This window comes from Mus caroli, unplaced genomic scaffold (assembly GCF_978045245.1).
Source record: "Mus caroli unplaced genomic scaffold, Mus_caroli_1 scaffold_11, whole genome shotgun sequence".
NCBI classification, from domain to species: Eukaryota; Metazoa; Chordata; class Mammalia; order Rodentia; family Muridae; genus Mus; species Mus caroli.
The window spans coordinates 73527564-73555199 of record NW_028227266.1 but is presented as its reverse complement, the minus strand read 5'-3'; the positions used below and the strand labels follow the sequence as shown (position 1 = coordinate 73555199).

The following is a 27636-nucleotide window of genomic DNA, read 5'->3' as shown; positions in this document are numbered from 1 at the left end:
TAGGTTCCTGTCTCTGGGTCCTGAGATTTGACCCCAAGGAGTGAGATTTTGTGTTATAAATTTTTAATTTTTTTTCAATTTGGCATTTTAGTGAATCTCAGTGAAGAACTTACTATCAATATTGCTTTTGGTGTTATCTTTCTATTGAGGTGCAATATTAACTGAGGGTCCCCCATTCTTGACCTTCCTGTTTAGCAGGTGTTCGTTCACATCGGTTGTAGTTCAACTGAGTTCAGACAGAGTGTTTCTGGGAGTCAAATGATTGCTAGAACTTTGTTTTCTTTTCCTGCCTTGGTCTGTTCATCCCCAGTTAAATGATTTGGAAAAAGTCAAAATTTAAATTTTTGATTAGGAAGCTTGGGACTCATTTCTAACCTAGCCCTGTCAGAGAGTAGAAACCATGTGATAAAACTACCAGGTTCATTGATAGCAAGAAGGACTGTGACTTGCTTTGGAGGCTATGCTTAGTGAAATGAGACCTTTAATTCTGAAAGGACGAAGCGTCTTATGTGAGACCGGACCTCTGGCTTCTTCTATGTGGTTCTGCTGTTTCTCAGCAGCACCTGTTGATTTCCTAACATCTACACTGTAAAACACCTGAAATGGCCAATAAGTCAGTTCAATTGCTTTTGAGGATGGTTATAAAATATGGGATAACGAACTGTGATTAATATTGGCATGCTTGCTTCATTAGTGTTGGGGAAGGATTTTTAAATGATATGGTGCCAAAGTACATAGAGTAAATTTAAGCGAAATTAGTCTAAGTTTTTTTTTTAAATGGGGGGGGGTCACTTTGGACAATTTTCGTTATTTAATTATCTGCCGTGTTAAGCTTAGTTTTCTAGTGTTTATACAGGGCCCTACTCTGAAAGGGTCCTCGCATCTTCTCGGCTGTGAGTAGATTATTCTTTTCTATGTGTAAGCGGCATTTATGGTTCCCACATGCATCGCGTCAGACTCTCTGTCATGATGGTAACTGCTTCCCTGAAGCCACCGTCTTCCTTGCCAGTTCTGAAAATTCATATTTCAAATGCTTTCAAGAGTCATAAATAATAGTCCTGAATCTATGTGGCATGTGGATTACAGCTAGATCAGTTCATAAGTATAACTTTACATAGTATCTTGTGTAAAAATAGCTTTGGTTATTAAAATCATTGCAATAAAATACCTGCACTATAATACTGTGTGTTCTTTGGTACCTAGGTGATTTTTTTTTTAAATGGATGGACTCGTTTCATTTTTTTAAAAAATATCTGAACATTTCTTAACAAACAAAGAGAGTGCACTGGTTTAGGCGCCATTCAAATGTTCTCTGCTGGGTTTTACTCTGCATTTAGGTTGTGGGCCTGGCAGGTTCAAACGCTAGGCGAGACGAGAGAAACCACATCTCAGATCCAATGAACTTAGAAATCCCACACCGGGTGGGTCACACTCCTATGGTGCAACCCTTCCTGAAGACCAGCCCCGCCCGAGTCCCTAACCACTGTTGTTGCTGTTGCGTGTGTGTATATGTGTGTACACACACACACACACATCCATACCCACACGTGATATTGAAACACTATACACCTTTGTGGTGTGGTGGAACAGATAAGAATGTCTGATCTTAAAGGATGTCCACTCAATGGCTCAAACATAACTGTGCTTAGAGCCACTGAGCAGCCAAGCACAGTGAGGTGCAGGGGTTGAAGGCGTGAGATCAGATGTTTTCCCCATCATCTTTCCTGCCGGGTCTTGCCCCGCTGAAGTATGTGTCTCTGAACAAAGTCAGAATGCAGGTGAGCTTCAGTCTTTGGTTTCTTTGGACTATAAATACCACTTGTTTTTCTTCAAATATTTCTAAGTATAAACCTGCTATCTTGAGGTCCTGGTCTTTAAAAACTTTTTTTTTTTAATTTAATTTAAAGCTTTTCCACCGAGGTTCTAGTCCGTGGTTCTTCCTCCTTCACGCTTTGGTACAAGTGCTTGATGAAGATGATGAACTGCCTGAGTTGGAGCCGCCCTCGTCCTGCCACTTGTCCAGACTCCTCCTCCTGGCATTCATGAAGAAGTTGCTGACAGTGCTCAGCTCCAACCCCAGCTGCTGGGAGATGGTGATTTGTAATTCTTTGGACGGACGCTTATTTTCCTTGAATATTGCATGTAGAGTTCGACGTTGGACGTCTGTGAAGACCAGCCTGGGCTTTTTGGGGGTGTTGCCTCTGTCCTTCCCGTGTTCTTGCTCTTTCCGTTTGCAGGCTGCAAAGAAATATGGAAGACGTTTTAGAACAAATTCCCTGCTGGGGATTGGTCAACCATTCCTCACAGCCCTTTTTCCTGTCTGCTGACCCATGACTAAAGCTCCGAGAATGGCTGGGAGGAAGTGTAATAAAAGCACAGAGAACTGAAGTACAGGGGGACTTTGGGCCCTGTGGGTGGGTCCTGGCTTTGACCAGTTTCTGCACTCTGTCTTAGGAAGGTCAGGAAGCTCCATCAGGCCTCTAGCTAAATGAAATGTTTGAGTTTGAGTTTTTCTTCTAATAGGACATTTAATTCTCATATATATATATATATATATATATATATATATATATATATATATATACATACATACACACATATATATGTGTGTGTTTGTGTGTGTGTGTGTGTGTGTGTGTGAGGGTGTGTGCACATGAATGCAGGTGTCAGTGGAGAAAAGAAGAGGGTGTCAGACCCCCCGGATCTGGACTTACAGGCACTTGTGAACCACTTGACTTGGTTCTAGGAACCAAACTTGGGTCCTCTGGAAGACCAGCAAGTGCTCTCAATCACTGAGCCATTTTTTCTAGCTCCTAATTTGAACAACTTTTAAAATTAAATTTCTTTATTTGTGTGTATGTTTGTGGCCTATGTGTACAACTCCATCACACTCTAACTCCACATTCCCCGACAGAAGGTTTTCTTTAAAGCGCCCACCATTTTCTCCCAGCATGCAAATCTCTCAGTCTCCCAGGAACCCTGAGCCAAGACAGAAGCCAGGTGGAAGACCCAGAGTTAGACAGTGGCAACTGAGTGGGATATACTTCTCAGAAGGTGGAATCCGGAGAATATGCTAACAGTCTGGCTTAGGGCCTGGGTAGAGAGAATTCAGAATACTTTTAGGTTTCATGTTAGATGATGACATATGGAAAAAAGGAATTTTATGAGGGTGTAATTACTTGTCTATAGGACAAAGTGCATTGGAAGTGCTGGCTGGGCATTCTGTTAAAGATCTCCGATAGGTAGTTGTCCAGAAGACAGCAGGATGTATGGAGCCTGGAGCTCAGGGGACAGGTTTGAGCTAGAAATACAGCCTTGGAAGTCATTAGGGCTCTAGATGATAAATTATACAACACATACTTATGGAGAGGTAAATAACAGGATTGGGCGAAGCCTCAACTTATCTATCATTCAAAAGGCAGAGCTAAGGGAAATCTCTGCAAAGAGATGTCCATTTTCCAGCTAACCAGGGAGCACATTTGAAGGACTTTAAGCAGGTCCTGGGTACTTGGCAGGATTCCGTGGACTGAAGCCACTACAGCCATCATTTTCTGCTTGGCACCAGAGCAGAGAGACTATCTCCACAGGGGTCTTTGAAGGGAGGATTTACAGGCAAATGGTACCTGGAGAAACCTTACTACACACCCTCATCTTCAAGATTCACGTTTGACATCTGTTTCTCAAATCTACTCAACCCCAAATCCTTTGTGGTGGAGTATGCATATTCATAAATCATAAAATACCCACATCAGGGAAAATGTAGGTCACTATATTTTGCTGGTCAAGGTCTCAAGTGCTGTGTATACTGCAGGGTCAGAAAACTGGGAGGTGAAGTGCTATTGGAACAGGGACTGGGCTAGATTCCTCCCTGACGTCCAGTTAGGGTGTCCTGAAAAATGCAGGCTGTTAGGGATTTCAGAACCTATGGGGCTATTGGCGATGGTACTTGTGTGTTACATTTGGAGAGAACTCTGCAAAAAGCAAAAGCCAGAGTTGCCAAATATGAAGGCTGTGGTGTCAATAGAAGAGAGAACAGACAACCTCATGTAGGCCATGAGATGAGCAGAGAAGAGGACTAGCATGCAAAAGCAAAGCCGTACTTCTGGAAGCTTCCATAGGGTACAACAGAGTCCTTCAGAGACCATATGAATGAAAGAAAAGTTTTGAGATGTCTATGGGATACTGTACAGGATAGAGATGACCCATGCCAAGATAGAAAAATTCAAGCTGGAGGTCTGAGTCTCCACATGAGTCTGTGGGAGCTTAGGGAGGGGACACAGACAAGGAATGGGGGACTGGGGGCACTGCAGTACAGGGAAGTACTCACATACAAAGGCACACACAAGATATGCACGGGTGTGGGTTAATAGGAGGGAGGCAGAAGTGGATTTGGAGGGTACTGGAGACATATGAAGCCCCAGTGTGAGTCCCCTCTGGGAGGGAGGCAAGTCAGCATGCTTTCAGGATTCTGTGGCAAGTTATAGTGAGAGATGGCTCAGCCAGATAGGTCGCTTTCATCTGCAAGAGTGTGGTCATTCATCGTCCCATGCAGGAGGCAGAAGTAGGCATGAAGGATTGTGCACATCAGGGAGGAGGGAAGGAGAGAAGTGAGCCAGGTGCAGGTGGCATGCATCTGTCATTATAGCAGAGGAATAGAGGCAGAAGAATTTCGAAGATAGGAAAAGGGCAGTTTAATGTCTGGGAACTTGCTCTGCCTATAATATGGAAAGCAGAGCCAAATGTGTTTTTGGAAACTGAGTCTTCAGGGTGTCAAAAGATACTCTGTGAACAGAGTTTTGAGGTCAAGTTGGTTTGGAAACGCCAATCGATCAAAGCCCAGTTATTTAATTCAGACACCTCCTCCCCTGCCCCCACCCCCATACATATCTCAGCCTGCAATGTGGGAATGTGCCCCCAGCTCACGCTATCAGAAAAGTTTAGGGTTTGTTTCCCTTGGAGGAGTGTTTCTTAACGTGTGGTTGGCTGCCCTCAAGCTGGTCTGTGGGTGTACAAGAGGATCACTGTAGGAAACTAAGAGTGAGCAGGAAGAGCTGCCTATAGACGCTCGACATCACTAGAATACTCATGCATAAATGGACTCCTACCAGGACATCTTTCCCACATTACAGAACAACATGTCCAAGACACATGTAGACTAGCAATCAATCAACAAACAAGCAGTGCTCTCCTACCTAGATTTTAAGAAGCGTTATGCTGGAACACACTTTAAAAGTGTGGTGTGTAGTGACACCCTAGAACCGACTCTGAGCCAAGGATCTAAACGTCACCTTGTCAGATTTCCTTCCGTAATGACCCAAAGATCTTTCCAGCATTGGAAGTGTTGACTGATGGGGCTGGAGAGATGGCTCAGCAGTCAATGGCACTTGGTGCTCTCCAAGGGGCTGGGGATTTGGTTCCCAGCATTCACTCACATCAGGAGGCTCACAGTTGCCTCTAACTCCATCTCCAGGTGATCTGACACCCTTTATTTTGGCCCCTGTAGGCACTGTGCTCAAGTGTACATACCTACACAACACACGCATGCATACACATAAATTAAAAATAAAATAAGTCCAAGTGTTGACTGAGTCGTGCAGAAGTCTACCAGGAATCTATCTGGAAATATGTGGGCGTGGATATCATGGCCTGGGGAACATTTACAAAGATGGATGGACTTGGAATACCTGTTAGGTAAACCTGGACTCAGGAGAGACAGACAATAGTTCTGGGGCCGGAATTCCCTAAAGAGAATTCTGTGCATGTTCCTTACCATGTCTGAGCTTGATGTTTCTCGGTTACAATGTGTTTCTTGTTTCCCAGGTTGGTAATACATTTTAAATAAGATCAAATGCCTAGATATGATTAAAACTATAAGCTCTTAAGAACTATTGCAGAGGCTTGCAAATTAGAGGCTGGAGATGAAGCACAAAGCCAGGAGTTCAAGCCCCATTGCTGTAACTTTGATTTTTGCATATGAATTTACCAAGCTTTCCTTTTGAAGTCAGCATGCGAGTCAGACAGTGGCCTCAAGTCTTTGCTGACTCTGACTTGTGCTAGGAAGTTGTTAGATCCTGGAGACCTCTTTAACTGAGCAAACATCGGTGTAAAGCCTCTGAGGGCTCTGAAACTACCACTCAGGGATGAAGCACCTCTCTGTTTCCAAAGCCTACTATGACCTTAATTAAATAATATTTGAAGTCATCCCCTGTCCCTCTATCTCAGTGTCTAACTGCCCCGTTGACTTCCATTGTACCATCTGTGATCTTTATGGATTTTTATTCTCTATTCTTATTGTTTGATTGGGACAGTAATTTCTCAGGCTGACTTGGAATTCAATGTGTGACTGAGAACGAGGATCTGAGAACCTCTCACGTATGGGGTTACAGGCATAGGTGCCATCACCTCTCATTTAGGAGGTTCTGGGGGCTGAACCATCACCTCTCATTTAGGAGGTTCTGGGAACTTCTTGCACGCAAGACCAGCCCTCTACCCACTGACTATATCCTCAGACTCCTTCACTGCTTTTGAAAAAGGAGCAAGTAAGTAAGTCATGAGTTATGTGATACACACTTGTAATCTATTCCAGGCCATACTGGGATACAAGGGGAGAGCCTGTCTCCCTCCAAGGAACAAGTAACAAGAGCGACAACAAAATGAAGCCGTGATGGCTCTGTAATCAGCAAGTCCAGATTCAGGCTCATTTAGATGGGGGCGGTAAAGCAAATCCATACCCCCTCACAATGGCCCAAATCACCAATATAAGAGCTTAAAGCAATGACAAGCACCACAGACTCCACCAACAGCTCAACACTGCGTCTTCCTACACCTCTGAACCATTAAAAAGAAATAGAGGCTGGAGAGATGGCTCAGCAGCTAAGGGCACATATTGCAATTTATAAAGGACCTGAGCTTGAGTCCCAGAACCCAAGGCAGGTAGGTGACTCACACTAAGTACAGCTTTAGGACATCTGTCAAACCCCTTCTGGCCTCTGCAGGCAATTACACTCATGCACACCTACACACAGACAGACACGTAAACCTAATTAAAAAAATAATAAAAATACATCTTAAATACGTGTGCACATGTACACGCGTTACATAGGAATATGTGAGTGCATGCTTTTTGAAGCTGAATTTCCACTCTTCCATTACAGGTGTAGGAACAGTTGTTTGAATGCACTTGCTGGTGTTTCTCGAATCTTTGTCTCAGGGCTGGCTGTTTCACACAGGCTGGAGAGAAGGTCTTTTTCAGTGCACAAGTGCTGTACATTCAAAGGAGCCTGAGCCATGAGAAAAGCATTCACTCTGCCAGAAGCTTTGGTTCTGCTGCGAAGCTAATCAAATCCTCATGTCAACCTGGGCCAGGTTCCTCGAGAGGTAAAATGAAAAGTAACTTCAAGGCTTGCCAATGCCAACAACCACCATGTTCTCAGAACAGTCCTTGCCAAGGACCGTTAGCCTCTGTGTAAGATATGGACAGCTTAAGACGGGCCTGGTGGCACTTGCTTGGAATTCCAGCACTTGGGAGGCTGGTTTATGGGGTAGTTGAAGGAGGCAAACCTGGGCTACATTACAAGATCCAGTCTCAACCCACTCTCCACCGCCAAAAGGAAATGGACTCCTCCAGAAGTGTGGGTTGAACTGTGTGGACATCTCTTGGTTCAGCTGGGCAGACCCTCTGTTCCACATCTGTTTGTCTCACTGTTCTTATAAGTCAGTATCAGTCCTTGGTCTTGTAGGCAGAGATGAGTATGAGGTGGGGGCAGACTAGGAAGAGAAGGCCTTTTAGCCTCTATGTGGAAGGGGAGAGATGGCAGCTGAGGGCATAACACATACACATAATTAAAAAGTATTTTAAAGCCCTTCAATCATTTGGGGCCCAATGATTGGTATGGTTCTACAGTTATGATTGTTTTGCAAGCCAGTCAAGATACATAGTTGATCTGATGAACTACATGCTTAGTATGCGCTTTGGCTCATGTACATCTATTGTGAATTATAAAATTGACTGATCCGATTTTTATAATTAGCATCTATATATTTTATAGTATTCATAACAACTAAAAGTTATAATAATAATAAAAAAACCACCCAGAACTATAAAAATCAGTTTCCAGGGGCAGGAGATGACTCAGTGGGGTAAGAGTTCTTGTTCTACAGGCTAGGGGACCTGAGTTTGGATTGCCAGCACTCACATCAAAAGGTGGGCAGGGCTGCATAGGCCTGTGATCCAATGCCATGGAGTCTAGGGAATTGCTGGGGCTTACGGGTTGCCAGTCTAGCTCCAAGTTCAGCAAGAGACTGTCTCAAGGGAATAAAGAGTGATAGACAGGGACACCTGATGTCTTCCTCTGAGTATATCATGGATGTGCACAGTCATGTACACGTGTGCACACACAAAAATATAAGTGAAACTAATTTCCTATAGCTAATTTCAAACAAGTGAAGCTTGCCTCGTTTGGATTTCTAGAAAATGTCTGTATAACCATACTATACATTTCCATAACATGCCAATAGTCAACACTGAAAATGAACCCCATAGGTGTGTCCTGAAGCCCAAGAAGAGAGCTCAGTGTCTGTTCTGCCTCAAGGATCTTGGCACTATGACTTCAAACAGCCTGCATCTTTCTCCTGACTGCCCACCACTCCTACCACACTGCTCAGTTGCACCTAAATGCACCAAGCACATTCGTGCTTTACCTAATAAGCTATTTTCTTCCCGCAGAACGCCATTTCTGCCTTCTTTCCATACAAAGAATTCCTTATAGAGTAAGGCCAGGCTCCAGAGTCTCCTTTTCTGTGTGCCTTCGCTGACTCAGGGGAAATTGTTGGTTCCCGTGACAGCAGAACAGCCCCCCAACCCCAGTTCAGTTATTCCTCATCAATCTCTCTCACTGGCATGGAAACAATCTCTTGTATAGTAAAATCATCAATCAATCATCATCATCATCATCTAGTCCACAGATTCCCCACCCCCAGTAAACTAGCATTCTTGTTCTATAAATAGGCTAGATGTGGGCCTGTAGAAAAGAGAACCACTAAAGATAAAACTTAATATCAAATTTCAAAAATACTTTTCCTGGATGGCCACTCTTGAAACAGGGCAACTCTACTAAGGAGCTATTCTAAGGGGACTTTGGAGACGACTGGGGGGCTGGAGAGGTGGCCCACTGGTTAAGAGCACTTGTTGCTTTTGCAGAGGACCCGAGTTTGAATCCCAGCACCCTCTTGATGACTTAACAACTGTCTGTAACTCTGGTTCCCATGGATTTGACACTCTCTTCTGCCCTCTGCAGGCACCAAGCACACACGTGGGTGCATGCTCATACGTGCGGGTAAAACATTCATACACATAAACTAAATAAAATCTAAAAAGGAACAAAGGAAGAAGAAAGTCAGCTGAGACCTTGGTGACGGAAGCTGTGATTCCCTGAATCAGAAGGCGGTTCAGGGACAGGCAGGCAGGGAACATGTTGGAAAGATGGAGCTGAAGAAGCAGAAGGTTCGGGGGAATTAAGTTTGTCTGAGACCCTGAAATGAGTTGTTAGTCAAGTGACCACGCCTTTCACAAGCAATTGGTGTGCAAGTGCAAGGCGCTGTGCTCCAGAAGGTCAAGATACACTGTGATCTTCCTTGCTAAGCCTGGAGTGTAACTGATCAATAGATCCCTAGTTCAGGGGACAGAAGAAAATAATTGGATTTCTTTCCCTCCTAAGACAGGGTCTTGTGTAGGTCAGTCTGACCTCAAGCTTGCTAGGTATCTGAGAATGACCTTGAACCGATCCTTCTGCCTCCCAAATGTTAGAATCCCCATGCTGGTTTATGCATGCCGGGGAACAAACCTAGCACTCTAGTATCTGAGCCATCTCTTTAGTCCAAGAACTGGATTTATGGGTGTGGACAGCACATATCTATCTCCCTTGTAGTGGAAACCATAACAAAAAAAAATTTATGAGATGGCCCCTGGAAATTTTCCACCTTGGGGAAATTCAATCACCGGGGCTAAAGTGCTCATACAAATAATGTGTTTGGAAACACACAAAGATGTCATTTTGCTTCTTTTTCTGGCAACTGCATGTTACTGAATATTTTGCCACTTGGATCCCTCTGGCTACTGGTTCCCCATCTCCATAGGTGATAATATCATGCTTTCTCCTGGACTCCAGGGCTAGCCTACACTCTGCAGTGAAAAAGGCTAGAAGAGCCTTCAGAAGTTTTAAGTGGTGGGTAGACACTGTAGCCAACTGGGAAGCATTCGGAGCTGGGACCTGGGTCCTGGCTCTAGATGTGCAGTGCACACAGCGGTCCCAGGTGATTGAGTCACACAGCTAAAGCTGAGGTGTTCTAGGTCAGTGTTTCTTAGACTTGAGCCATGTGAGGATTCTGCCTGAGCAGAATAATGGGAACTGAGATTATAAACGCTACCCCAAATCAGAGCTTCTGATGAAAGTGGAAGTTGGGATGCTCGGATCCGTGACTTTTGGTGCTGGGAATCTAACCCAAGGTTCACCATGTTGACGACATACTGTACCTCCCACCAACAGTGCAGCCTCTGGCCCTTGTAAGGCTTTTCAGCACTAACTAACGGAGCCTCCCCTCCCAACATGCAAAGCACCTAAAGAGGAGAGAGTTCAGGGAAACTGGAAAGCAGCTTCTTGGGTGGGTACATATTTCAGGACCAGAGGGATGAAGAGGAGCTTTGAAGTGCCCCTCATTTACCAGGCTGGCACCAGATGAACAGAACAAAGCTACAACGGTGAGCCGAGTCTCAAAGTTTAGTGTGTGTTACAAAGGCTTTGGAGCTTGTTAAGATATTGACAATGAGGATCTGTCTCGGTGCTTCTGATTCAGCGGGGTTTCTGAGATGCTCCCAAGTGATTCGGGGACATGTGTCTGAAGGAAGACCTGGGGTTATTCCTCTGGAAAAATCAGGGTTAGGCAGGTTTCTTTCTGGATGTGCCACGGGACTGAGCAAATGTGTGTGTGTGTGTGTGTGTGTGTGTGAGTGAGTCTCTCTCTCTCTCTCTCTCTCTCTCTCTCTCTCTCTCTCTCTCTCTGTATATGTGTGTGAATGTCTGTCTGTGTCTGTGTGTGTATCTCTGTGTATGTGTCTGAGTCTGTCTGTGTCTATATGTGTGTGTATGTCTGTGTATGTGTTTGTGTGTATCTGTGTGTCTCTGTGTATCTATGTGTGTCCATGTGTATGTGTCTCTTAGTGTGTGTGTGTGAAAGAGAGAGGGGGAAGGGAGAGAGAATGATAATTGAGTATTGAGTGTCAGTGTCAGGTTTCTGACTGTAGACCAAAGAGGGATATACAAGTAGGGCATAAGGAAAGGCAAACAAACAAACAAACAAACAAACAAACAAAATCCTGCATGGGTTTATTTAACAATTGTGTGAGTGCAGGAATTGATATAAAATTGTGATTTTACACACACACACACACACACACACACACACACAAACACACATGATGGCCAAAAGGGAAAAGGAGCTTGTTATCAGGCCTGGAAACTGTAGTTTCATCTTCAGGACCCACACGATGGAAGGAGAGAACTGATTACTGTAAGTTTTCCCACACATGCTATATCATGTACATATGCATATCTATCTATCTATCTATCTATCTATCTATCTATCTATCTATCTATCTATCTATACACACATACATATATATATATGTTCATGAATACAGACATGAACACATAAAAATAAATGTACTACAAATGTAAATATTAAGCATGTTCCTGTGTGCATGTGTGTTATATATGTATGAATGTGTTTATGCTTACCTCTTTGTATATACTTCCCAGCATTATCTGAGAGAGTGGAGAAACAAGGCCATGCTAATAGCGCACACACAGGTAGTATCCAGCTCTTCCCAGTCTCTAGTGCCTTACCCACCAGCATAAGCCATGCTTCATCAAGGAAGGGGTAAACCCAAGGCTTAGGGCAGCAAGGGTACCAAATGAACTTGGAATATTGCTTTATGTTGAAAAGGCTTTTTTTTTTTTAAAGTAGTCACATAACTTGTCACATAAGAGAGACTTCCATTAGCCAAGTCTAAGACAACTTGAGCACCAGAATACTTAAAAGCAAGCAATACTTTTCAAATTGTCGATAAAAAAAGGAAGTGTGCATAGTGCTGAGGGTGGAAAGCTGGAGCAAGCAAAGACAAACAGGTGCCAAATAGATAGGGATTTTTCAGGAGAAGTAGAATATTTCCACTGTCTTAGAGTGCTGCCCACCGGTTGCCTTTTAGTTGGAAGGAAGCGGGAAATGCCCAGGAATTACACAGTGTAGAAATTAGACAACACTTTGGGTAAGCAAAACTCACTCACCAGGTAAGGGAGGAGCAGACAGTTGGGGGCCTCCAGATGTCCTCAGAGAAGGCACACTGCCACCCATGGCGCTTTCTGGGTAAGAGAGCAGAAGCTCAATGGAAACGCGAGGAAACAACAGAGGCACACACAGGAGAACGGGCGAATTCTACAGGGGCTGGAAATTAAGGGAACTTGACTGGAGTTCAATTTCTGGGACCCCCCCCACCCCCCGCCAGTGGATGGAGAGACTGGACTTCTGCATATTGTCCTCATATAGGTGCCTGGCATGCTGCCCCACCCCCCACATATACACATGCACACACACCTACAAACAAATGAATGAATGAACAAATGGCTGTAATAAAAAAAATACAAATTTTAAAGAGAATAGCATTTCTTTCAAACATGCCAGCTTTGTAAGAGAGAGAGGGTGGGAGAAGACTACGGCACAGTAAAATTTGGAAGCACAATGGAGACAGAATTCTGTGCTGGAGAACCGTGCTCCAAGGACACCACGAATCACTGGACAAAGTGAGCAGTGACCACGAAAGAGAATATCCCTGGGCTCAGGAAGACACTGGAGTATTTTGAGGTAAGGGGCCGGCCATGATGAACACAGCATGCCTTTAAGAAAAATAAAGCCCAATGGGAAGAGAACAAACACAAAGCAAGTGAGTAGGACGCTAGCCACTGGCCAATGCTCACAGCTGCGGGAGTCGCCCGATGGCCTTTGCTCAGATATCTTTGCAGACTTTCATGATTTGAAATGGGCTCCAAATGAAAGTGTGAACAGCTTTCTGCACTTCTGAGTGGTATTTGATAACACGGAGGCATGTTTGATTGAACATACTCTATCGGTGTAATTTTGTAATAGAATAAAAAACTTACGGTATATCTTACATATTCACTTTTATTTTTATTGCATTTATTTGTGTGTGTGTGTGTGTGTGTGTGTGCAGATGGAGGTCAGAGGACAACTTGGGGGAAATGGTTTTCTGTGCCCACCATGAGGGTATTGAACTCAGGTCATCTGGCTTGTGGCAAGTATCTCACTTATATACGTGCCATTAAGACACTAGGAGGAAAGATTATGGGATCCGGAGGTCAGGGAGGACTGAGGCAAGCAGTATCTTCTGGACATGACAGGACCTCTGCACTCATGAGCTCATGACCGCTGTGGTTACCAAGGTTACCTGCACAAGATCAACAAATGAGCATTCCAGCATGAGGTGGGAAACCCAGGAGTGTGTGAGTGTGTGTGTGTGAATACACACACATATGTACAATGAAATGTAATATATAGAGTATATATATTATATATGTTAATATATTAATATATAATTAACCCCACTAAGTCCAATTTATACAACATAAATTGGGCTTAGTGGGGTTAATTTTTTAAAAATAGAGGCCATGAAGTTGAGAGAGTAGAAAGGTAGAGAGAGAATCTGGGAGGCGTTAGGGGGAAGTATGTGGGGGGGTGATTATGAGCAAAATACAGTGCATGAAATTCTCAAAGAATTAACAATATTATAGGGTTTTTTTCAAGCAAGAAGGAAATAAACTAGCATTTAGAAAGGCATCATCTCTTGGTTACAGAGTGATGAACAATTTTGTTCTGTTTTCTTGCTATATTTTCAAGTTTTATGCAGGCATCTAATACTTAAATAAAAGCCATCTTTGACGAGGAAGCCAAATCTTTGTCAAGATCTCATGTGTGATGCAGGCTGCCACATCATTTGACAACAGCAGAATCAAGCAGAAGTCCTGAATACAGTGAAATATTCAAGGATGGGGATGGTTGTCAGAGAGGACATGTGAATTATGATACTTCTAAAATATAAAACCATAAAACTTTATTTCCCTCAGTAGTTTATAGACCAATGTAAGTGTCTAAAAATAGGAGATTGATTAAATAAATTATAGCACAACTATAAAACAGGAGATTCATAAATGTTTTCTGGCATAAGTGCTCTGAGAGCAAAGGCAGATGTGTGCTTCGTTTGCTGTACTGCAGATTGTGACCATGCTGTCTCTATATAGATACTGAATGAATGAATGAATGAATGAATACTACTCAAAGTTTGGGCATGAGTAATGATGGGTCATTATGGCCTTTCCTATTTTTTATGAGTCTTCAAGTATTCCACCATAAATGTAGTAACGTAACATTTTTATTCAAAAATTTTATTTTTATTTCTATTTATTTTTAGATTTATTTATTTATTTATTATATCTAAGTACACTGTAGCTATCTTCAGACACACCAGAAGAGGGCATTTGATCCCATTATAGATGGTTGTGAGCCACCATGTGGTTACTGGGATTTGAACTCAGGACCTCAGGAAGAGCAGTCAGTGCTCTTAACCACTGAGCCATCTGTCGAGCCCCCCAAATTTTCTATTTTTAATTATGTGTATTTCTATGTGCCTCTGTGTGTGTGTGTGTGTGTGTGTGTGTGTGTGTGTACACGTGCATGTGGATGCAGTGCCTATATAGGCCAGAAGAGGGCATTAGATTCCCTGCAGTCAGTTACACGGGACTGTTGAGTCAGTTGACATGGGTGCTGGAAGTCAAACTCCTCTGCAAGAGCAGCAGGCTCTCTTACCCTGTGAGTCATCTCTCCAGCCCCCAGTCACTTTTCAAAGGTGACTTGAAATAAGGAACCTCCATTGAAGTTGGGGTCGCTTTCCACCTCCCTAGGACATGGCTGGCCTGTACTATTTCTCTACTTGTCACTCCTCCCACCACACTGGCACATTGCCCAATGTGGAAACAAGCATTTCTAGAGCAGCAACTGTCAGCCAAAAAATTAAAGCAAGAAGCACTCTCCATTTTCCCTGGAAATGTACAGTTTGGGAAATGAAAAAACCTTTAGTTATTTACAAAGGAGACCATCCACCCTACACAACACACACACACACACACACACACACACGTTCACGTGCTTTTAAAGCCATAGGTTATCTCTGGAGAGTACAGAAGAATCAGGTTTTAGAAGTTCCTTCCCCCCAGGCTTCAGCCCCGCCCTCCTCCCAAACCCTATACAGATAACCGACCCTTTCATGTGTGAATTTTCTTCCAACCTATTCCTGATGGGATGGTAATATTGAAATCTAAAATTCTATATTATTAAATTTAGTAGGGAGTACTTGAAACACACAAAGGAACCTTGACAAACTTAATAACAGGAGAATGGCTTGGGAAGAAAACTTTGTATGCCTACTGATTATTTAACTTTTTAAAAAATTATGGTCATATGACGTGTATTAAAATAAATACTTATTGATTGGAAACGACCCTGCTTTCAGGTTGGGGCTCATGGGACAACCATGCAAATAACTGGTGTGCCGAGTAGTTTTGTGAACTAGACACAAGCTAGGATCATGTAGGAAAAGAATATCAGTAGAAAAAAATTTATCCATCAGATGAGCCTCTAGAAAATTACCTTGATTAATGACTGATGTGGGAGGGCCCAGCCTATGTGGTCCTGGGTTCTTCAATAAAGCAGGCGGGGCAAGCTGAAAGTGTTTAGCAATAAGCAACCCCCTCCATGGCTTTTATTTCTGCTTCTGCCTCTAGTTCCTCCCCTTGGCCTTCTTTCATGATGGACTGTAAGCCGTAAGATAAGCCATTTTCTCCCCAAAGTTTTTTTTTTTTTAATTTGTTTTGTTTTGTTTCTGTCTTTATTTTTAATATAATCTGGGCTGGCCTGGACTCCCAGAGGGTGCTGGGATGAAAGGCCTGTGCCATCAGGCCTGGCTCCCAAGTTGGTTTTGGTCACTGTTTCATCACAGCAATAGAAAGCAAACTAAGAGAATTAGATGAAAGGAAAGTAGGATTTTTCTGATAGAACAGATTTTTCTTTCTCTTTCTGATAGAACAACATGTGTTTAGAGTGCTGTCTCCCCCCCCCCCCCTGCCCCCGACACACACACAGGCTGACTCATGACCAAGATGAGCTAACACTTGCCTGCCATGTACAGGGGCTGTACTTAGTCTCCAGTCTCCTCACTCAGAATCGCGGCTGACAGATTGGCACCCTGTTCTTGGAGTTACTTTTTTATTCCTCTAACAACAGGGATGGGTGTATTTGGCCCCTTACATTGGTTCTTTAAGGGTCCGGTGTCCTCAGAGGCAGCAATTGGCTAGGGTGGAAAGGACTGACTACCATAATATTCACAGTTGCTCTGTGGATAAAGGTATACCCACGTGTTCAGCTTTCCAAGGCAGGGTCACAGCCTTTAGCGCCCCCCACCCCGGGATTTCTGCTTCATTTTATTTTTAAAGTAGCTTTCACACACACACACACACACACACACACACACACACACACACACACACACCCTACACATATTTGCAGCCCATCTCTCTTAGCTGCTACAGAGCTGCTCATCTGCTCCCTACCATCCCAGCAAGCTTTCAAAAGCACAAATGTGATCATTTCATTTCACAACTGGCCACAGCTGCCTTTAGCCCCTGCTGCCAGAGGCCCTTAGCCTGTATAGACACACGAGGTCTCCACCAGTACTTTCACGGTTCCTCTTTTGTGTCTGTGTACTTAGCCCAGTGTCTGGTTGCATGAGAGTCTCCAGACAGCCAGTATGTCCGAATGAAGGCATAGGGACATGCTGAAGGATTTTCTATAGTCTTTCTCAGAACTTAACAGATATAGAAACCTCCTGGGGACCCTGTGAAAATCCAGATTTAGATGCAGGAGGTCAGGGCTGAACCCAAGTTCCCAGATGCTGCTGATGCTGCTGGTCTTTGAGCCTCAGTCAGAGAAGAAAGGATGCACTGAATCCTGATAGCGTTCAAGTTGGACGAGTGTACATTCAGAATTAGATGTTCCTACAGGGATCTTGAAATCTTAAGTGAACTTCAGAGTTGAAAGAGATGAAAGGATGTTACAGAGTTTATACACATGCCCTGTGCACACTGAGCAATGCAATGGGCTATTCCAGAAACAAGAGAAACAAATAAAAGCCATTTGCTATTAAATTCCCAGTAACAACTTTTCCTTAGCTCCTCGCTTCAGCCCTAGACTGCTGGGGTTACAGGTGTGCAGCACCGTTTCGAGCTGCATCTGGGAATCTCTCTCAACACATATCCTCTCTACCCCTCTCCACCAATCTGATTTTTCTCCCCCAGAGGAATGTGAAATGCATGGTGCTTCGCTCTTCATCACTGAAACCAGAGCCTGGTGGATGCTCTTGTTGCTGGTGGGGAGGTGTTGCTGAACTGAGAGAAGAGAGAAGCAGTCAGGTTTATAGTAGTTCAGATCCAAGAGATCTGCAGAGAACAAAAGGTACTGGCAGCTTATGCCTGTAGTCCTAGCACTGGGGAGGTGAAGACAGGAAGATCAGAAGTTCAAGGCCAGCTTTGGCTACAGAGCAAGTCAGAGACCAAAGGATTTAGCTCTGTAGACCAGGCTGGCCTCGAACTCAAGAGATCTGCTGCCTCTGCCTCTCACGTACTGGGATTAAAGGTGTGTGCCACCACCACCCAGCCCCATTAGTGTTTTTTTTTTAATTAATTTTTATTAGGTATTTTCCTCATTTACATTTCCAATGATATCCAAAAAGTCCCCAATACACTCCCCCCATTAGTGTTTTAAAAAATAGAGTTTATGTCATGTATCCATATGTCTCTAAGCATAGTTATTTAGTTTTGCCTGCTTCTAGGTTTTGCCTTATATAAAAAATTCTGTTTCATATATGTGTGCTTACATTTAGGCTATCTAGTTTCTCCATTCTTCAAATTAAAGGTTCCAGGAGCAGTCTTTCCACATTTCCAAGAAAGCTGTGAGTTTAGAATTTATACAAAATAGTGGGATTTCTAGACATGTGTGAGCCCATAGCTATATGATGATGGCAAATTTGTTATAGCAAAGATGCTGATTTACAGTACCACAGTAGTACATAGGTAATGTATATGAGTCCGTGGCAATCCATGTTATCCCTGTTAGCTTGTGTCACATGGACTTTTAGCTCCTGACCACCTGACTGGAGAGGCAAGCCTGAGACATGGCCATTTAGCTGAGCCCTGCACCCCACACCTTATCTAATCTTAGTATAGGTGGACAGGATACTGAATGGAGATAGGTGCCCACTGGACTTTGCCAAGGCCCACATGGCACACAGTCATGACAGGAGGCAGTCAATGACAGAATGAGACCTGGAAGGAACCTGAAAGCCAAATCCTTCACTTTACATTTAAGGAGATAGAGGCTCAGAAAGGTTAAATGACTTGACAAGGTCTAAGAGCTACTTACTTTGTGAACCTTTCTCTGGGGCACTTGATTCCTAATCCAGAGGTGCCCACTCCTAGTAATATAGGACAGCATGATGTCAAGTATGAATTTATCAAAGAATTAATACAAATATTACATTAAAAACACAGCCTGACGTGATTCATAATTACCTTAAATATTCAAATAATCGATTTATTTTTTAAAGGTAATTGTTTAACTTAATTGACTGATGAATTTGATAATGTCCACTTCTTTGCTTATGGTGTGCACAGGAATAATATTCAATGGGATGAACAGGAGACAGAGACAACCTCCTCAATTATGGTTTCAATATGCACATTTATTTATACTAAAAGACATGGATCTCTTTAGGAAAATAACCCTCAATCATCACATTGGTGAATCTTATTGAATCACCTCCCTGGGAAAATGTGAGGCATCTCCTTAAAAAGCTTGTGTGTGTGTGTGTGTGTGTGTGTGTGTGTGTGTAAAGCAAACATCAAATCCATTAAGTTTCAATTTACTCTCCTTTATGAACTCTCATAATTAAGCCATCCTAAGGGGCTGGAGGCCGTGAGATTATGGTAGCATAGCATCAGTGAACTTCTTTATAATGCAAGACTACTTTACACTGGGATACGGAAAACTAATTTGTAGCGGAGATACTTAGTGCCAAAGACTCTGACCCACTCGCTGCAGGGAAAAGAATCAAACTGGGGGAGGGGCTGCTTAGTGACAGGCAGCGAGTCCATGTGAGAAGTGGCTCCCACACCCTACAGGGCAAATGCTGGTTTACGTTGTCCTTGGGAATTCTCTGCTTCCCCACTCCTGCTTAGCTGCCTTGCTTTCTCTACTCCAATTTAAACTATTCTTTAAGATGTTTCTCCAGGGTTGGAGCTGGAGCTGAGTTGGTTGTGTGCTTGCCTCAAATGCTTGAATGCTCTGGCTTTGATCCCCAGCACTGGGCATGGTGGCACACCCCAGAACTCAGGAGGTGGAGGCAGGAGGATCAGAAGTTCAAGGTGATCCTTGGTTACGTAGTGAGTTCAAGACTAGCCTGGAATACATAAGACTCTGTGGTTTTTTTTTTGTTGTTTTTTTGTTTTGTTTTTTTACTGTTTACATTTGACAATGACTTTGGTTTGATAATAAAAGCCTTCTGTGTGCCACCCCTCTTTCAATTCGAGGATAAAGCTTACTAGGTTTTTATTACTTTGGGGGTGAGGGCTTAGAGGCTTGAACACTGAGTGATTTTGCCCAAGGATGCTGACTATACTGTACTGAGTTACTTCTTGTTCAAGTTTTCCTCCTGGCAGTCATTTTAATCAGCACTTCTCCTATTTAATGATCTTGTAGTGCCATTACATAATCGCCCAGCTCACCAGATTAATGATGAAAAGAGGAACTGATTTTTCCAGCTGCATCATTTGAAGTAAACGTTAACTTTCTCTCTGAGTCCTTCCTCTAACAGCATTAGCGTGACAAATATGTCTTTCTCTAGCATAAGTAATTAGAATTTAATCACTTTAACTGCATCTTAATTACCCCAAATGAATTGAAAGGACATTTAATAGCAAAGATTAAATTGCCTTAATGAACGATTTTTGTGACTCCATCAATATTGGAATCACGGTAGCAGCTCCTGATCCACTCGTCAAGGCGCCTGCGGTAAGAGCCACTGCCACTAGGTGGCGCGCTTCACACGCTTGTATGTTTAACACCCCTACCTCCAAATCTGTTTAAGAAGGCAAGAGGAAAAGACAAATGAAAAGCACATAGTTTGCTGTGTTCTTCTGACAAACTTTCTTTAGGGACAATGAGATCACCATCAGATGTTAAAAGAAAGGAATGATTCCAGAAACTGCCCGTTCTCTTTACTCTATGACATATGCGAAGAAAGAGGGTGACAGGCACGTGGTATGTGACAGGAACGGAGTTGCTCTCAAACAATCACCAACATACAAGCAGAGCTTTATGTCAATTTGCTCTCTCTCGCTCTCTCTCGCTCTCTCTCTGTGAGTGAGTGTGTGTGTGTGTGTGTGTGTGTGTGCGCGCACACACACACACACACACACACAGTCCTAAATTTGAGGTAACAAACAAGTTTTGGAAGAACAGAGCCAAAGGCATATGAGAACGTCAGTCTTGGAAGCACGGGTGGCCTTGGGCCTTTGGGCCTTCCTGCAGGCACGGGTCCCAGAGGGCCAGGCTTACCCGCAGAGCATATCTAATGAGATGGGCCTTGCCTATCGATAATTGTTTAAGTGAAAACGTGGATAGAGAGACATGGGCTTCACATCTGTTACCACTCTGGCTGCTTCTTTGGAGGGGATCAATTAAAAGAAATCTTGCTTGTACACCGAGAAGAAGGAATTGTTTCAAAAGCTTTCCTTGAGAGCCTCAGAGAAGAAATTTACTCTATAATTTCAAGACCTTCATGATGCACAGACCTTGTTAAACGGATGCTTAAGATAATGATGTTCACATTCTGGGTGTATTGATTGTGATCTGGAACTGGCAATACAAGTTATTGGTGGAGGATATGTTTGGCCAGGACCTTCAAATTAGGGAAACTGAGTCCAGGGCATCAGTAAATTCCAGTGGGATGACTAGAGACAAATTATTTAACCCACTACAGAAAGCATCAGAGAAAGGCAGAGTAACTACCACACACTATATAGGATCCCAGACCTCCATGCATATGAGATCACCTGGGAACCTGGGTCACACCCCATTCAATTAAATTGAAATATATGGGGTCACAGTCAGACATTAGTTGTTTTAGGCCTTTAAGTAATTTCCACGTATAGTAAGACTTATGAGCCATTGGCATAGACAGGGAGTATTAAGTGGGAATGTCTACCACAGTATGAAATAAATACAATGTGAACAAACAACTGAAATTCTCTTTTCATTCGCCAGTATGACAAACCTGATGAATTGTCCTCTAGGGTTGGGCTCTGCTCAGCTGTTGTCTTATTAAATCAACACATTAAACGAACAGACAATGTTTTAGAAGCTATTTGTTCCGTCATAGCATCTTTGGGAAGAAAGGTTATGTAGATGATAGAACAATGAGGCTCTGATTACTAACTGTATGTTTGTATCAAATAGTCAGATTGTCACATGGCTGGCCCAGTCATCTGTCACCTCAGGAAGAGTAAGCTTTATCTGAGTGAATATACTTGTTTTATTTAAAAAAAAAACAAACGTAAAATGGGTGGTATTGGAATGCATGATTGTATACCAAACTCATTTACATTAGAAATAAGATGTTCCTTCTTATTGGACCACGTAGAAATGACATGTCTATCTTCTGAGGGTGCACACTTGTCTTAGTCAACACACAGGAAATGGTTGGTGGTGCATATGGGCTGAATTTTTTTTATATATTAGAAATGGACTCTATAACAAGCATTGTTTTATGAAATCCTCTTGCTGTAGCTACCCCAAGTTAGGCAACATTCCATTTTATCAAACTGTGGAGATCTTAGTATTTAAATAGGCTCTGAAATGAAACTGGCTATTTCATGTTCGAGTCACTGGGGTTGAGTTACAAAAATGAACATGTGTTTAAATACGCCATTATATGCAGTTTACCGAGAACGCTGGACATTACCACTTCAAGGACATGGCTGCCACTCACTATGGAAGTGGAGGAGTGAGACACCTGGGAACCTCCCTCTAAATTACCCACAGCCATTAGAGTTGAATATTTCCTTTTCTTTACAAGAAAACCAAGAATGGATTTTACCGGTATACTCTGTAAGAACTGTTGCTTGAGAGAACTTTGGGGACTAGCGTGTTTGATTAGCTGAATTTGCCACGGATGTGGAAGATGACGACATCAAACAGCTAGTGTAACAACCTCCTTAAAGACCTCGTAGATTAGAGATGACTATAGATTTTCCCCAGCACGGATCAAAGGGACTGAATTGAACGTTTTAGCTTAATGATCCAACTCCTGTCACACCCACCGGGACGCAAATTCCGATTTTATATGCTTGTGTGCACGTGCCATGCCACGTAGGAACAAACCAATCAACACCTGATCTTTGACGACGGTTTTGATCTTTTCGAGGACCCGACTGGGCCAGTGTTTATTCCAGGAGGGGCCTCTCGCTCTCACAAACTTCAGAATATTCGCTATTAATGTTTCTTTGCTACAGCATGGGATCCTGTAGCATCTTGGCTGCCTTTTTAGGGACAGAGACCAGGATTAGGCTACGGGGCTGCGGGGCTCTGTCCAGGGTCCTGACTTTGGGCCCGGGTTCCATGCCTGCAGGCTCTGACAGCTCCTTCACTCACCCCTCGGGAGGGAAAAACAAAGGCTTCTAAGCTTCAAGCCTGGGGGGTGCCCTCTGACTCACTCAGGCCAGTTTGCTGGGAAGCTAGCAAAACAAAGGAACTGTTAATCTGGGCGGACTATTCTGGTCACAGCCTCCGACTTCAGAGAGCCAGGGTCACCTCTGCAGTTATCGCTCCTTTCAGGTAAAATGTCAGCATAATTCGGGCAGGGAATCAAAACATTTACCTTTTCTTGGTAGGTTACAATTAGGGGGTGGGTAGCTTAGAATTCGAGCTGTAATTGGTAGGGAAGGAATCGTGTTTCCCTCAATGGAGCTTGCATCCTCTTCTTCCTCCACACCCTCTTCCTATCAAAACGCGGCTTAGAAAAATTTTAAGACAAGGATGCCCTAAAAACAAAGCCTCAGCCAGAATAACATCTATCTCCTGTTCTCTCGCCAGGTGGCCACTAGGGGTCGTGAGCAGCGTCTTCTGCTCAGCTACTCCAGTTGCAGCAAATAGAACCTGGGTTCGGAAGTCTGGGAGCGAAGCCAGTTTCATCTCTGCCTCTGCCCGGCTCGCAGAGGGCAGAAAGCTTCGAAGATAGTTACGTTATAGGTTTTGAATGGCTTTGCTGCTACGATATAGCCGCACTACTGGCTATATATCCTCTGTGTCCGTTGTAAGCGGCTGGATCTGGAATGACCGCAATACCCTGGCCCCTGGGCATATGGGGATGATATTGATAATCGCAGGTCAGGATTATCCAAAGATCACTAGGCTGCATTTTGGGGAGGATGCAATAGGTGGTAGACACCTTCTGAACATGCCATGGGGTTTGTTTCTGGTGGGTGTTCTCTCTGTGTTGTGCACAAGGTCACTACACCACAGCAGGGTTAGCCCACAACAAAAACTACAGTTGCTAATTATCACCACAGGCACACCCAAACTTCTACACTTCCTCTCCTCATAGGACGTGGGTTCACACACACACACACACACACACACACACACACACACACACACAAACAAAACAAAACAAAAAAAAAACCACAAAGCCAACTAATATCCCACGGAGGGGATAGATAGAGTCTGTGAGAAAAAATGCCTTTCAGAGCCTTCTGATGACTAAGTCCTAAGTCCTTTTGACTTCATATCTGGTGTGTGTGTGTGTGTGTTTCAGCTACCACAGTTCACCCCACCTTTCATCCCTGGAGGCTTTGGGACTCTCGGCTGCCTTCTGATAACGGGTTATCCCTTAGCCTCGCTGGGAGAAAGCCATTTCAGGCCTTGACCCCAGCCTCCAAGGCGGACACGGTCGGTCGCGCCCTGCGGGCCCTTTGTTCAAGCTGCAGCGGGCTAGTAGCAGCTGCACCACGGGAGAGCCACAGCTCAGGGCGCCAGGAAATCAGTGAGGTGGCACCGCCTTCTTTTCTCACTCTGTAGCCCAGGGGCCCTTCCAGCCCTGGCATCTCTTGTGCCCAGTCCTGGCCTCTCTCTCTTTCCACCCAGAATTCTTCAGGGGTTGAACAAATGCTGTTCCTAAGACCCAGCCTAGCATTCCTGCCTGGCTGTCGCTGCAGAGGCAGCACCAGACACTTGAAATGTCACCGGTCGGGATAAATATTAACACAAAAGCAAATGGACGTGTGCAGAGCCAGTTATCAATCAACCAGGCCGCAAGGCCACTCACAGCAAACACGGCCCAGGTTGGGTTGGGTAAGACTTTCTCAGGGCCACTTCCAGGTAGGAACACTCCCCCCACCCCCATCCTCCCTCAGTTTAGATCTTTCTTTAGCACAGAGAAATAAATACCCGACCGCAAGGGGGCGAAGTCCCGGGTGCTGCAGGGCAGGCCATCTTCGCGCAGGGCTCGGTGGTCTCCTTACCTCCAGCAGGGTCGGCTTGCTTAGCACAGGACCTTGCCTGGGCTGAGGACCTGAGCAGCCACCACCTCCTGGGTGCACAGTGCTACTATAGTCACATTCATTGGTGGGTGTCTCTTGCAGTCTCTTTCCGTGCTGCCAGCCGAGGGGCCAAAGCCTTCTGGAATATTTAATTGGAGGCTAATCTCCTCCTGTCTTGATAGACGCCCACATCAGAGGCGGGGCACCTAGCTCAGTCTCCCCACCCCACTCGGGACCAGAAGCGGCGTGCGCGTCTGGTCACGCTGCGTTTTAATGAGCAGCAGCAAGCATTACGTTGAGGCAACATATATTGATTTTTAAAAGGTAGTTAATTTGGTGAGAATTTCCTCCAGTCTTTCACCAGCACTTGTAATTTATACACCAGAAGGCGCCTCCCCAAACATACTGCCACGTGCAGAAGATTTTGACCCTCCAAACAAGCTACAGTGGAACACAGAGAGGCGAGTGGAGCACCTCTCTCCAACTAAAGAGTAAAGGAACTCAGCAGGGTCTTATAAAGGGGTTGAGAAAGGATGCTGATTTACTCTGTTGGCGGAACAGCTAACAAAGCAGCAGCAGCAGTGGCTGGTCCTGGAGAGCAGGTACCAAGTTCCTGCAGTTGCCACACCAAAGCATCAGGCGGGTCAGTCCTAGGCTCCATCACCGAGGCCTGCTAGTCATCATTTCAAGGATCAGGAACCGACTTCTCTTTAAAGAAAGAAATCAATGAGCAGGGCTGGGTTTTCTTTAGTGGCTCCAAAATAGGCTGCGACTTTCCTGGAGAATGGGATGGTTCTGAGCTCTTTGCTGTGAGTACCTTTTCCCCCTCCTCTCTCCCCCAAACCCCCTCCCCCGCCTCACTGAGGTCTTTATGTTAAAGAAACCAAATAGGAAAAGAAGAAAGAAAGAAAGAAAGAAAAGAAATGAAATGAAATAGGAGGAGCTCTGCTGTGTCTCATGACATCCAGTGTCCCCTGGTTTTACGTTCACTGACGCCTCCCGTGTGCCACACATTCTAGGAAAGGGCCAGATGCCTGGTGCCAAGAATAACAGAGAGCTAGCCATCTGGACTTAGGTGTGTAGATATCCCTAAGGCGACCTTCTAGGTCCCATGAGCTCAGCACCCGACTCATCCCTTTGGTGCACAGGTTCTAGAACTTGGTCTTCCTTCACAGGGCTCCCCAGCACCAAGCAGCCACCCCCCAAATCCCCGGCTCAATTTTCTTATCTGGAAGTCAGTGGGCCTTGCATAGATAGGATAGACAGGTTAGGTTTCCAGGAGTAAGCAATCCTCTTAGTACAGGGCCTATCATATCAGTCTGTCCTTCCGGGCAGTGACAGAGACCAAGTAGGATGTCACTGATGTCTCGAGTGTCTTCACCAAGTAGTGGGGTGTGACTTTCATGAGGGAGTAGCTTTTTATCCACACTCCTGGACCCCACAATGGATAGCCTCAAAGCACTACGTTGCTTGGAAGGTCTGGAGCAATGGCTTCAAGAAGGTGTAGTGGGAGGTTCTGGAGCAGAAGGGAGAGAGAGCAGCAAGGTCAGCTGCTCGCAGGGGCCCAATGGAGCGACACAGAGTGCTACAGAATGGAACCGGGAAGGCTTAGGGGTGACATTCCGTCAGCCCAGGTCCTCCATCTGAGCTGAGGCCTCATCAGATTCCTGGGGTCACCAACCAGAGTCTGCTTTGAGAACTTTATAGCAAAGGGCTTAGCTATTCTAGAAATTCTGGGTGGTCAGAGGCTGAAGCAGTATAGCATTCGTGAGGGAAGGCCTCTAGAGCCCAGATTGGGGGAACCGTTAGGGTAGCCTTGCAGACTAGGATCTGGGGCTAGTCCACACCTACCTCTCCCCAGCTTCTCATTGGCAGACACCGGGTGGGGGAAGGGGGGTTCGGCCTCATGCTTTGATTTTAGTCTGTGAAACGGCTCAGTGCCCTCGGCTCAGAGCGGATTGACTGTCTTTCATTCTCTAGGGACGAATTAATGGAGAACGATCAGTTAATTAACAAACCCTCATTCCAGCATTTACCTTTCTCTTCACCAAGACTCAGACCTGGGCGCAAGGCTCAGATGAGGCTGTGTGTGTGTGTGTGTGTGTGTGTGTGTGTGTGTGTGTCTTGGGGATGGGGGGTTGGGGGTGGGAGGACAAGGATACTGGAGTCAATCAATGCGACAACCTCCGCCCAGGTCTCATGAACACAGTCCGCCCCTAGGCTGCCCTTTTCTCGCGTCTTCAAGGGTCGCTGAGTGTGCCTGGATCCCTGATGCAGTTCCAGCTGAGCTCAGCTGTCCACTAGGTCTCTTGGCCCACTACAGGACCCAGGCCTGGTGCCTGCACTTGGCAGCTGAGACTTTCAGTGTCGTCCCCCGACCCGCTCCCCAATCAAACAGCCTGCTAGGAATTTTGAACTGGGTGACAGGCTTGCTGATTCGAAAGACATTTACACATTCCCACCCAGTAGCAGCACAGAGACTTAGATGGAAAAAAAAAAGGCATGACGACGACGCAAAAGCTAGTTGTTAGCCCAGGCTCAACCGGGAGTTTCCTGGGGGATCTGGTCACTGTCCACCTCTGTCCCCTTCCTTTCCACAGCTGGTTATATACTCAGCGCATGTGTGATAACCCCTCCAAAGCAGCCCGCCATGCACTGATCGCCTGCAGGTTTGGAATCTGTGTGCACATCCTATTGAAGTGCGGATCCCCTTGCGAGTGGCGCCAATAAAACCGGCCAAGAGTGGGTCGCCGCAGCCAGCTCAGCCAATACTGACTGGCAGCTTGAACAGCGCCTGGCCCGCGCGGGGTATGTGCTTTGAGCAAGGGTGCTAGTTCTCGGTATGCTTCGTCCCTTCCTAAACCCT

The 27636-nt window shown here is 44.8% G+C and overlaps 1 protein-coding gene across 2 annotated transcripts in view; it reads right to left on the bottom strand.

The window, feature by feature from the left end:
* Nucleotides 1-464: 464 nt before the first annotated feature.
* Onecut1 (one cut homeobox 1) overlaps nt 465-27636 on the bottom strand; it is a 29024-nt gene continuing 1852 nt past the window's right edge. The window contains exons 2-3 of one of the 2 annotated variants that reach the window (XM_021171907.3): nt 12342-12416; nt 465-2238 (exon numbers count right to left, since the gene is read on the bottom strand). In XM_021171907.3, the coding sequence (XP_021027566.1) occupies nt 1946-2238; nt 12342-12416 (368 nt within the window). In that variant the 3' untranslated portion in view covers nt 465-1945. The remainder of the gene's footprint in view (nt 2239-12341; nt 12417-27636) is intronic. The other variant, XM_021171908.3, reaches the window with a different exon arrangement.